The sequence below is a fragment of the Chelon labrosus genome (assembly GCF_963514085.1).
Source record: "Chelon labrosus genome assembly, chromosome: 13".
NCBI lineage: Eukaryota > Metazoa > Chordata > Actinopteri > Mugiliformes > Mugilidae > Chelon > Chelon labrosus.
In genome coordinates this window covers 3,709,127-3,721,707 of record NC_140346.1, presented here as the reverse complement: position 1 = coordinate 3,721,707, position 12,581 = coordinate 3,709,127, and the positions used below count along the sequence as shown (strand labels likewise).

Below are 12,581 nucleotides of genomic sequence, written 5' to 3'. Positions count from 1 at the left end.
CAGCTTTGGCCTCAAGATTATTGACACACAGTATGGCATCAAAAGAAGAGACACAGCCAAGGACAAAGCTCAACCTCACTTCCACTTGAGAGACCATTATAAGGAAAGATTAAAAATTTGTCTGCTTTTTTGTTGTTGTTGTTTATTTCCAGCTGTGGTCATGACAAGAGGGGTGCATCACCTCGACTTGACGTCGTGGAGATGCTAAGAAAGGTGTGAAATAACTAATAACACTTGTTCTACTACTTACTTTGTAGTAGGTTAAAAAGAACCTTTTTCTTTATAGTTGTTCTCTTCTCCTCTCCCTTGGCCTCTTGCTCCACCTCACTGTCTTTATCTTCATCCATTATGAATGAGGCACACTGAAGATAAAGAGATTCTCTTTGGAAAATACCAAATGTTTTCCAGTCATCATGTCTCAGCAGACCACTTCTGTCAAATGTAATCCTTCTCAGCAACCCTCCCACTCTCATGAGTAGTTTAATTTCCTTGTCAAACATTGACACATACTGTGCTGTACACCACACCCCTGTAAGCAGTTGTCAGGAGTCACCTTACCGACAGTCACTTTAAAAGGTCACATCGAAGACAAGCGATCCTGACTTATTGTGTGTGTGTGTACATATGTAGCGGGGAGGGGTGAAGATACAGATTCCGACAAGATAAATGACTTGACATTTAACAAGTTCATTTTGGCTGAGAACAAATATTGCTACATGTAAATGCAGGGAAAAAAAGGCTTTGCAACTGTAAAATATCACACACACGCAGACGCTGCAACAATAATTACGTTTGGAACCAGAAGATTTTAATTCTAAACACAATTCAAGGCCATTCAATCAAAGCTGCAGTTCATTCCTCTCCAACATCTCATAAGGTTTTTTTTTTTATTTTTTTGATATCTGGCTTTTGCTTGGCCACACTGTTTGTTATCACGTCACTGTCTTCGACGACAGAATGAACTGTAACACAGCAGGCTAAACTGTGAAACACGCCCGAAGATGAGAACAAAATGTAATTTAGCAAATCATAATGGCTACTCTGCAAATAGCTTCTATAATGCTCTCTGGACCGATGGAAGCAGTGGACCTTTTGTTTAGTTTTTTCTTATTTGATAAAAAAAAAAAAAAAGAAAAAAAAAAAAGCTGCATTAAACAGTTCAGTGACAAATCTTCCCCTCTGCACTAAGGCCGACCACTGCACATCACCAGGGACCAGTGTTGCCAGATATACCATAATTATCGTATGTATACGATAGTTTCAGGGACTGCACGATATAAAAGGGCAAATATATGATAGTTTGCCATTTGACTGACAATAAATAAAGCAATTGTTTCATTCAAATGGCCAAGCCTCAGTGTTTATTCCTTAGGTTATTGCAGGTACATGCACCTAGAATAGCTTTGATTTTAAATGCACAGTCCTAGCCTGTGATTTTTCAAGTTGTTCTAGTATACACAATAGTTTGGGTCAAAATATGTTAATGTTAAAGCAACAGTGCGATATTCCCATCATTTCCCATCAGGCAACACTGCCGGGAACATCTCTGATAACGGTACGCGTCTTTAAACGAAAGGTATTTCAGCTGAAATCCGGATTTATTTATTAATTTTATTTGAAATACTGTGGTTCACAGACGAGTGCCACTGGTTGCATACATGCTGTAATACATCAAATACTTGTTGTTTTAATAACACCACACTGTTTCTCAGCCTGATATCCACGTTTTTCCTGGTGATTACAGTAAATGGTGCATCAACACAAATTCCAACTTTCGTGGCTGCCTTTATTATGACTTTACAAGACATGGAAAAAAACCAATAATCCTTCATTCGTAACATAAGCACCGTTTATATGCTGGCTTTTGAAAGAAATGCATTAATGAATAGTTCCTGCTGAATATTACAGGATTATCAAACATAGAATTCACACGATAACAGCTGCCACTCCCTGTACTCACAATTTTAGTATTTCAAATGGGACCACATAGCTAGGTTCCATTCCATGATATATAGGCAGCTGTAACTGAATTAAGCAGTCTTTCTGAATGCATTTTCATTTTTTTTTGGAATAGTTGCAACAGTATAGCAAAAATCACACATAAACACATAAAGTAGCTAGAATAGCAAATAGTAAAGACCAAGCTTTGCTCCTCAGCTTTCTTGAAGACAGGTCTCTTCCCTCTACCAAAAGGTTAACGTCAAAAAGAGCCCAATGAGAATGAATATGGAATTACAGTGGAGCATAATCCCACTCGCACGAAGGCAAGACACTAGGTCATCTGTGGAGAAAATAACACAAAGGGATTTCTATGTTATGATCTTTGACAAAGGATTGTTTTACTTAAGCTGAGGTATTCAGTATTTGTAGATGCCCGTGTTTGGTTTCTTTTATTTTTTTCTAGACTATTGCCTTTAATCAAATTAAAATGAAAAAAAGTGTAATATTTTGCAGGATCAGCCTTGTTTGAAACAGGTCCAGTTATATGAGTGCAGGGTAAGAATCGCTCTGGAGGTGGGTGTGTATTATTCACCCAGCGTGCGATCAGTGTTCAGTGAAGTGATGACCGACCCTCCTCTACTCCCACTCAGATTTCCAAAGCTGTGGTGAAGCAGAGGGGGAGCAAGGAAACCAATCTCCTCCACAGGCTAAACAAGGCAAAACGCCTCTCTGGAAGAGTCTGACGCAATGCCTCCTACTACAGATAGGTTCCATGTGACTGTGTATGTGGAGTTGTACGTTTCTATGAGTGTGAAGTACTTACAGTAAATAGACAGAAAATGTGCACATGCACATGTGTGTGTCTAACCTGAGGCAGCCTGTATTTGTGGTATCAGTTTAGTCCAGAGCTGACACTCCTTAGCTCTCATCGTCGTCTTTTGTTCTGGATGGTTGTTGTTCAGGGTGACATAGTCCTGTTGGAGGTTGAACGTAGGCCAGTTAACTCCAGCAATCCCTGGATCTCTGGAAAGAGAAACGAGAGCGAAGGCTGTTTATCAGTGTCATGAGGCGCCTTCCTCATGCAGCTTGAGAGACTGATTGACCATCTGGTTATGCGTACCCCGCTCGAGCAAAATTGGCCCAGTGCTTCATTAACTTCTTGGTCATGTTAACTTCAGTCTTTGTGTATCCCAGGGGTGGGTCCAGAGGCATTCCAAAGACAAACTCTATCTCATAACCATGCATGACGCCCATCCATTCTGGCCAAGGATTAACAGATGAACGATGATCGAATAAATACATGAAAGTCTTGCCACCATTTTGTGAGTACCTGAAAAAAGAGTAAAACAGATATTTTGGCATTACATTAGGTCAGGTTGATTTCAGAAAATAAGACACAAGACACTGGGAAGAACTCCAGCTTATTTGTCATCCCGCATCCCACACAATGTAATGTTCACATTCCTGTTAATGAAAGGTGGATAGCATTCTGACACTTGCTATGTCATCAGACTAGCGATTTTTTTTCACAATATCTTGCACCTGAAATTAAGATTTACCAATGCATCTATGCATCTACTTTCTTTTTTCTTTCCTTTTTTTCAGTGTGGACTGCTTTGAATGCCTTAAATTGCTTCTTATCATGTTTGCTTTATATTGCCATCTAGTTCCTCCCAAAAAGGAAACCTTACATCTTATCTCCATTCTTATCTCTTGAGAATTAAGTCTGAAGTTCATTTCATGCAATCGGAGAGCTATTCTTTACCTCTGAGCGAACTCTATCAATGGGCAATTGAAGTGCTGGTCTCCAACCAGACTACCCAGCGAGTCACGATTTTTTATCCTGGCATTCTCCTCTGTCCAGTCGGTGTATTGGAAAATGACTGCTTCTCTTGCAACGCTGCTTGCTTTGTTCAGTACCATCTCCACCCCTTTCAGGAACTCTTTCCTGGTGATGAGACTCTGGTCTTTGATGCCGAAACCAGGCACTCCATAAGCGAGGAAATAGGTCCCTTCATCCTTGTTTAAGCCAAGCATCAACTCTTTCTTTGTGAGTTTACTGCTACTTAGCAACATCTGCAGGAGGGAATCAAAAAGATGGTTTGGTTTGAGTAATGCTAGATTTTCAGCATGAGGACTTCAATAACACCGCTACTGCAATGTTGAAAAGTATATATATACAGTATACGATTGCAGCCCGTTCCATATATTCTTACTCAAAGAGCAGTTTTAATTGTAGGCGAAAACCAAGGCTACAGATGGTTCAGATTCAAGTAGTTTGTCAGCTGAATTTTAGTGTAGGTACATGCTGATATTTAAAGCATGCCAGCATGGAACAGAGCAACTGAAATACAGCGGAAACAGTTGATAACACCTATAGGACACTGTGCTGTTAAACAACAAAGCTGTATATTGTGTAGGCTGTCTTTTATAAAATGCATGTCGCTTTGGCTGCAGAACTGTCATCATTTTAAAATAACTTGTTGGCCTTAAGTAGAAAACACACAAAAACATTTTAATGTGCAGCACCTATGTAGTCACACAGCCAAATTCACAAAAAAACACAAACACACCTAAGACACCTACTTCAACGTTATCTGGTAGGAAGTCTCCATCAACAATAGGAAGAAATGGAAATCCTAAGAATGAAGGGCTAGGTATAGCATCATATTGCATCTTTGTGATATTCTGAGGATCAGCTAGTTGCAGACACACTTCTAGGATGAGATGAGATGTACAGCCCAGTAATGTCGCCAGCTTCAGAGACCTAAATGTTGACAAAAGAATTGATCAAGGCACTTGCTGAAAAAAAGGAATAGGGAGGAAAATGAGGGACGAGGGGGCCAAAGGTGGAAGAGAAATGTCCCATAAAAATGCTGCTATGGAGTATTTCTGGCATCTGATACTAATACTGTATTTGTCAGATACCACAGAATCATAAATAAAAGACAATAATGTTATTGTATGTATTTCTTTTCTCTCTTTTGACTTTTCTATTAAAATATACCAAGGTCTGAGCCCAAACATACACATTCTACATATCAAACTGTTGATTTATCATTATTGCTATCAATAGCTCACATAAAATCACAATGGATTGCTAAAGTTGTTAGGATACATTGTCTAGAATGGAAACATCAAAGAATTATTCATTTTAGGGCTCCTTGAATGTCTGTGCAAAATTTGATGATTTTGATGATCCAGAACATTTCACATTTCACTAAATGGCTTTTTCCTCCTGCACAGTCTGGATTTAGTTGCTAGACAGACTAAGTAGCATACAGTATACTGCAAGTAAATAAGTAAAGACTCAAAAAACACAAATTACCTCTGCTCTGCCTGAGTCTGGCTGATTGTGGCCCAAGGTGCATTGGGAGAGCCACTTTGCATTATAGCCCTTTCAAAAAAAGTCTGGCTTCCTGGGGACAGCAGGTGAAAACCCACAGATGCTGACCCCGCACTCTCCCCAAACAGAGTCACCTGAAAACAGCAGCAACGCAAAATGCAAAATGCACAAATACTTTATTTTCAGTTTTAAAAATATGATTTTACATAAGAGTAAAAAAAAAAAATTAAAAATAAAAGTACTTTACCCTTGATGGATCACCTCCGAAAGCACCAATGTTATTAGCTACCCATTCCAGGGCCAAGCGCTGGTCTCGCAGCCCTACATTGCCCTGGATGTTCTTGTTGTCAGGAAGACGGAGGAAACCAAAAGCTCCCACTCTGTCATTAACGACCACAAGAATGAGGAAAGCAACAATTTGAACAATGTGTTGGTGAATTTCATTGCCAAGGTTATTAGAGATTCAGTTGCATTACATGGAAAAGGATTCGGAGAAATACCGCTTTTTTTTCCTTTTTTTTTTTTATCCCTGGTACATTATCCTGTCTTATAACATGCTGTGAAGTGCTATTAAATGTTATTGACAGTGCTGATTTATATAGGCTATACATATGCACAGGGTATTGATAAGCTCATGTGTTCATGTTCAGTTCTGCTGTGTCCTATAAGATGGCAGTGTTGCTGTGGTTGTAGAGCGTGTTTGTAGCGTTTGATGTCAGTAAATGCCCCATGCCAGAGACAGAAGTTATGCTAGAACCTCCTTCAGGAGGAATCCTACCCTGCCCCTTCCCATCATGCTGGGGGAAACACCGGTGGCCTTTGTAGACTCATGCCGTTTTTTAGGTCTGATCATCTCCAGGGACCTGAAATGGCAGCTAAACATCACAACCCTCCTCAATAAAGCCCACAAACGGATGTATTTCCTCCGGCAGCTAAAGAAATTTAAGCTGCCGAGGCCCATCATGACTCAGTTCTACACCACCATCATTGAGTCCATCCTTACACACTCCATAATCACCTGGTTCCCTGCCGCAGCGGCCAAGGACCGGGCCAAGCTGCAGCGAGTGATCAAGTCGGCTGAGAGGGTGATTGGCACTCCCTTGCCCTCTCTCAAGTCCCTTCATGACAACAGGGCACTGAAGAGGGCAAGAAAGATCCTAGCTGATCCCACACACCCAGGGAACTGCCTGTTTTCCACCCTCCCCTCTGGGAGAAGGCTGCGGGTGCCCAGGACCATGAAGACCCGCCACCGCCTCAGCTTCTTCCCCACAGCCGTCAGTTTGATCAATGCGGCTGGTCCTTTACCACCACCCCTACCCCCACTGAGTGTCATCTGACTGTCATTGGACATTGAACTATGACTGATGCCCATTTCATTGCACTTTATGACTGTTGCACATTCCATTGCACTTATTACTAAATTATTACTAATATCATCACTACCTCTACAATATCATTATCTATGCACTGTTGTGTGTCTGTTGTGTCATCACTGTCTTTGTCTAGCTGCACTCTGCTATTTGTAAAACACACACTGTAATTTCTGAAACAAATTCCTATATGTTTTTACATAAATGGCAATAAAGTACCTTGAACTTGAACTTGAGAGTTTGCAAAGCGAGGGCACAACTATATTGACTGCCAATTATCAGGCATTTTCCATCAGTTTACATCAAAGCCTACCTGTAATTCATTGATACCACAACGACACCTTCAGATTTACTCAGGAAGCGGCCATCGTAAATGTCCAGGGATGACGTTCCTACAGTGAACGCGCCTCCGTAGATCCAGACAAGGACAGCCAGTGGTGGGGGCGGAGGCTGAGTTTTGTTGATTCGTGGGGTCCAGATATTGAGGTAGAGACAGTCCTCACTCAGAGGAGTGTTTGCATTCCACATCTCTTCACCTTTGAACCCTGGAAAGATTACTTATGTAATAACTATATAATGGCAATAATGTAATGTCAAGTCAGACTGATTACTACCAGTTTCCAGGGACTGGTACCTGCTCTTTGTTCCTTCAAATGCCTGATGTGTAATAAACTTAAAAATGCCACTTTATTACAAGCACAGTTTTGAGATTAGACACTTGCTGAACTGATACTACAATTTGATCAACATACAGTTTATGGCCATTCATGAATACATTACTCTCAAACTGAAGCAGTAAATGAATGTCTAACATTGGTGCCTGACATGCTTATCTATTTGTAGTATCATCTAGATTGGGAGGATAGTTTAGGCATTTTATTTATGCCTGGCATCAACGATAGCTGGCTTTTAACAATCCCGGACAGGTGGCTGTGTCTATTTATAGGTATACATATATATATATATATATATTTTTTTTTTTTTTCCATGTCCCAGCCACAGCCCATATCTTGGGTGACAGCAGATTTGATCTCTGTATGTGTGCTTACTTACTAATGTATACTAGTAATGTTACTAAAGTAATGATCTATAATTTCTTATGATTCATGTCCAATATTGTCTACAATACAGTACTAAATAAGACAGAACACTTATGGGTATGGGTGAGCGTGTGTTTGCACTATGTTCCACTTGGTGTTATGTAACCGCCCCACCCTCTGAAATTCTGACCTAAAGTTAATTCGGTGCACTTTATGGGGTCATCTTTCATATAAACATCTAGTTAGATGGACCTGGCTGGTTCCTCGTCACACTTTCGCTGTCCAACTTTAATTTCTTTCTAAGTTTTAACTTAATAGAATGGTTTCCACAAGAGAATTGGCATGCCAACAGTGTTTGATAGGACTCAGCTAAATAAACTGTTGTCTAATGTTTTACAGTGCATGGTGCTGGATATGCTTTATCAAATCTAATTAAAATATCTTTGATCACATCAACCCTTTCAGATTTAAAAAAAAAAAAAAAATGACATTACAGTCATATTACCAATTTGATTTGCTGTCTACAAACACAACTCTTGTTCTGTGTTTGTAGACAGAACCTTCTGTTTATCTGAGATCGGCCCTGGACTCTGATCGGTTGATAATATTAAATGTTAGGGATTGGATAAATAAAAATAAATAAATAAATAAAAATTAGGACTTATCTTATAAAAACATCCACTTGAATATTTCATAGTACATAGTCTATGTAGCCATGTGTCTGTATACCTGTTCACAGCATATGATATAGTACATTTATGCATTGCATCCAGCTGCGTAAACATGGGATCTACCTGGAAAAGTAGTATCAGGCATCTGGTAGCAGGATTTGGGGAGTTTGGTGGCATCCTTCACACCTTGCCAGTTCTCCACTTTCTCTGGAGCTCTGAATCTCAGTTGCCCAACAGGTGGTTTTGCATAAGGAATTCCAAGAAACGCTCTTACTTCACCACCCAGCACCGGAAGCAACTTCCCTTGAACTTTACCATGCTTTGTAGTGATTAGAAGGTCTTCTTGAGTAGCAAGTGATACAGTCAGGAAGTTAAGAAAAAGAAGGAAAACTGCCAAGTCTGCAAAAAGAGACACCGTCGCCATGGAAAAACCTAGGGAGAAAAATAAATATACACTGTAATATATACTGTGATAACTGATAGTGAGTGGGGATTCTAAGTTCTGGGGGGCCCCAGGCAGATCTGTACCTGTGCTAACCACCGGAGATGTCGCTTCATTGCGCTTGTTCTGCTAACATGTGACCATTTCTGACCATGTGCAGTCCAAATTAGAGAAATCTGTCACAGGGTAGGGTTATTGTTGGTGGTCGAGTGCGGATGCACAGTATGGCCTTCATAGGTTTAAGGACAACCAGAAACCAGGTTGTCACTGGAAAATATACCAAAAGGTATTTTGTTTTTCACTAGGCTCCAAATCATTGCATGGTTTGCCTGTCCTGAGAATGTGTCCATGCTGAGAGCCAGCAAAGAGCCAGCAAACCACACACAACCTTATCTCTACTTTATCACAAAGAATTTCTGCATTTACATACTTTGCATTTTCATTTCTTTTTCAGTACAGTAGGGCTACTGTGATTACTGAAACGTTTGATTCCCTTTAGCCGCATTAAGCAGAAAATGCCAGTGAGGATGCACACATTTTGTATATTGTGGTATAACTGTTGCTTGGGTGAAGTCTTCTGTCAGAAATAAATACAGTATTTAGCCACTGTAGGGTGCCTTTCTAAATCATTGTTTATTTTTTATTTTATTTTTTACAAATCTCTGATGTATGTTGTATCATGTCATAAATGCAAGCTTTACATGAATCCTTTCATTGTGACTCATGGAGTTGGGTTCAGGGATCAGTGACTTAGTTAGATGTGTAATTGCCATAATACCATGTAGTCCACGTTTAGATACTGCACAATTAGACCCAGCTGCAGTGCTGTGGGAAGTTTATAGCAAAATGACAATAGATAGGCTGGCAAATGTTTAACATGTCTGTCTGGGCCATGCCAGAGACAACCAGTTTGGACTTCCTGCACTGAGAAAGGTACACACACACACACAGAGAGAGAGAGGGAGAGGGAGAGGGACAGAGAGAGAGAGAGAGAGAGGATTCTTTTTCCCGCTGCCAGTGTGACACATTTTAAAGCGTCCATAATCCCCAAATATTTGCAAACTCTAAGGCCGGTGGAGAATACGAAGATGCGAGTCACTGCAAGCGCGCAGCTGATGCCCGACGCCGCTTGACTTTGAAAAGGCGCAGACTAAACACACAGCAAGTTTACAGAGCGTAAATCGCGCATATCTGGTTCGACGCACGCACCGCGGAGATTCGCGCTCGCACATGGATTCATTCAAGCCACTCAAGACAAAAAAAAAGAAACACTCATTTATAAATAGTAATAATAATATTAATAATAATACTATAAAAAAAAGCCTTAATGATGTCTTACCTTGTCTGCTAGGAGTTTATTTGACTGTGTGGCGTGAATGAGGACACTGCACTGATGGGATGAGGAAGGCGTGGACAGTCACCCTCTGTCCAGACGCTTGCGGGGCCGGCCCAGTTCACCACTCACTTCTACTACTGGTGGGCTACACTTACGCCAGTGTAATTTAACACAGTAATAACTTGCGCTGGAGCACACTACCAACAACGGTAATAATGACAATGATAAGGAAAAAAAAAGATGAATTAATAATATGGAAATATAGTAAAAGTTCTGCTGGAAAATGACCCCTGCGACTTATATGTTAATGTATTTAATGCAACAGTCCTGCACTAAATCCTCCTTCTGCAGCCTCCAAAATGAAAACACGGTTGAATCAGGAGTTCTCAGTTATTTTAAATAAACACAACAATATGCAAATACCACAACCTACGATTTAGTGCAGGATTGTTCTATTAGAATTGCTATGAGATTATTTTATCGTATTTTATCCCGATTAATCGCCTAATTTCCGTAGTTAACACACGTTAACGCACAATTGATGCTAATTAATCACACTTCTTTAAATCAGTTTTAAATATACATAGTTATATTTTTTATTTTTCAGTCCTATCAACATCAACTGAGCTGCTCAAATAGCTCTCTGTTCTCAGTTTGCGCTTGATCCGGTGGTAGGTCCATTCATGTCCGCAGTAAATGCATCTGCCTTCATTATAATATTAGGCTGTAACATACACACATTCAGTAGTTTTTGTGGCACTCATCTTCACTACTGATTTGAGCCACTGCTTACCTTTTTGCTTCTTAAATGTATTGCAACAGGTGTAATACTAGCATCATCAGATTATCATTTAACAAAATACATAATTTTTCACATATCTGGCCTTTAGGACCACATAGATGCAAATGTGAGATACACAATAACAGCCAAATATATTCCATTCCTGATATTCCATTTAATGCCTGGATCATGGCTCAGTTAACTTCAGCAGTTCATCATGACCATTACTTGAAGGCTACTTAATTGAAGTAGCCAAGAGGGTTAGACTGTTTTTTCGAACTGGAGTTTTTCATTTTGGTATGCATTCCTTTAATTTCCCCCCTCCCACCCTGTCGCCTTTGTTTGCTGCAACTCATTTTCCACTCTGTTACACTGGGTGTTGATTTGCCAGTAAATGCCCCATTGTCGAGGTGAAAATATTCGGGACTTGGATATGGGCCCAAATGATCAGACCTAATGAAGCCGATGTCCCTGTGCCCCCACCATGCAAAGGGTGACAAAATAAGTTTGAAGGGTCTGAAATGTTTTGTTCAGTCTTTAGACAAATGATCAATCTTCACTTTTGGTGAAGCATTGGATACATTTACCTCTTTTTGCATTTTGAAGAGCTTGAATTCAAATGTTACCATTAGTACAGTTTAGAGGAGAAATCTCTCTCCGGTGGAACTGTATCTAGCACATGACATAAGGACTCAACCACATACAGATTTTGGTTATTTATCATTTAGGGTCATGAGTCTAAAATCTTATGAGCAGCCAAGATCATGTTTTTTTTTTTTGTTTTTTTTTAATGTGGAATCTTGTAACTATGGTAGTCAGTAAGACCCGTACCTATAAATATTCAAAATGTACTGAATTAGGCCTACTGTTAGTCACAGTCAAGCTTTATTGTCAATTCTGAGATATATGGAACAAACACACAGGCTTGGGGGCAGGGAGCAGAACAGGGAGAGGGGCTTGCTGAGTTGAGCTTCCTGAAAGCCGGGTGGATGAAGCTGTCCTTGAGTCTGCTGGTCCTGGCCCGAAGACTCCGCAGTCTCCTCCCTGATAGCGGCAGTTGTGTGACGGGTAGGTGTGATCACCTGCAATGCAGAGGGCTTTGTGGGTGAGACGGGCATTATAGATGTCCTGGAGGGAAGGCAGAGAGGCACTAATCTTACTGGAAGTTCTTACGGCAGGACGCGGTGCAGGCGTTGTACCACACAGTGATGCAGCTGGTCAGGAGGCTCTCAGTGGCTGGGGCTCCAGCTTTCCTCTAGGAAGTAGAAGTTCTGCTGAACCTTCAGTGCCAGTGATGCTGTGTTGGTAGCCCAGGAGAGGTGCACACACATAGTCAGAGGAGCATGCTGGGTGTCTGCTCTCCTTGAAGTCCACAACAATCTCTTACGTCTTCTCCACATTCAGAGAGAGATTGTTGTCTCCACACCACGTAGCCAAGGGGCTCACCTTGCTCCTGTAGTTGGTCTCACCTCCGTTGCTGATGAGACCCACCACACTCATGTCATCCACAAACTTTATGTACTGCCTGAGGTCTTCCTGTCAGGAAGTCCAGCATTCAGTTGCACCATGAGGTACTGAGCCCCATGTGGTCCAGTTTTTGGATGAGCTGATGATTGTATTGAATGTTGATCTGAAGTCAATGAACGGCATTCTG

General features: G+C 40.8%; 1 protein-coding gene across 1 annotated transcript; it reads right to left on the bottom strand.

The window, feature by feature from the left end:
- Positions 1 to 1,821: 1,821 nt before the first annotated feature.
- LOC311498012 (cholinesterase-like) lies at positions 1,822 to 9,144 on the bottom strand. The gene is made up of 9 exons (XM_084558445.1): positions 8,492 to 9,144; positions 6,971 to 7,202; positions 5,535 to 5,667; positions 5,270 to 5,421; positions 4,528 to 4,708; positions 3,707 to 4,017; positions 3,062 to 3,271; positions 2,810 to 2,964; positions 1,822 to 2,281 (listed from the first exon to the last, which is right to left on the bottom strand). The coding sequence occupies exons 1-9, from the start codon at positions 8,790 to 8,792 to the stop codon at positions 2,184 to 2,186; spliced, it is 1,773 nt and encodes a 590-aa protein (XP_084414571.1). The 5' UTR covers positions 8,793 to 9,144; the 3' UTR covers positions 1,822 to 2,183.
- Between the last annotated feature and the right edge of the window lie 3,437 nt (positions 9,145 to 12,581).

Coding starts and splice junctions, on each gene's coding strand:
- LOC311498012 (XM_084558445.1), bottom strand. CDS start 8,792: ATGGCGACGGTGTCTCTTTTTGCAGACTTGGCAGTTTTCCTTCTTTTT. Junction 5,668..6,970: donor GTGGTATCAATGAATTACAG/GTAGGCTTTGAT, acceptor CGTTAATGACAG/AGTGGGAGCTTTTGGTTTCC. Junction 5,422..5,534: donor TCGGAGGTGATCCATCAAGG/GTAAAGTACTTT, acceptor TGCTGTTTTCAG/GTGACTCTGTTTGGGGAGAG.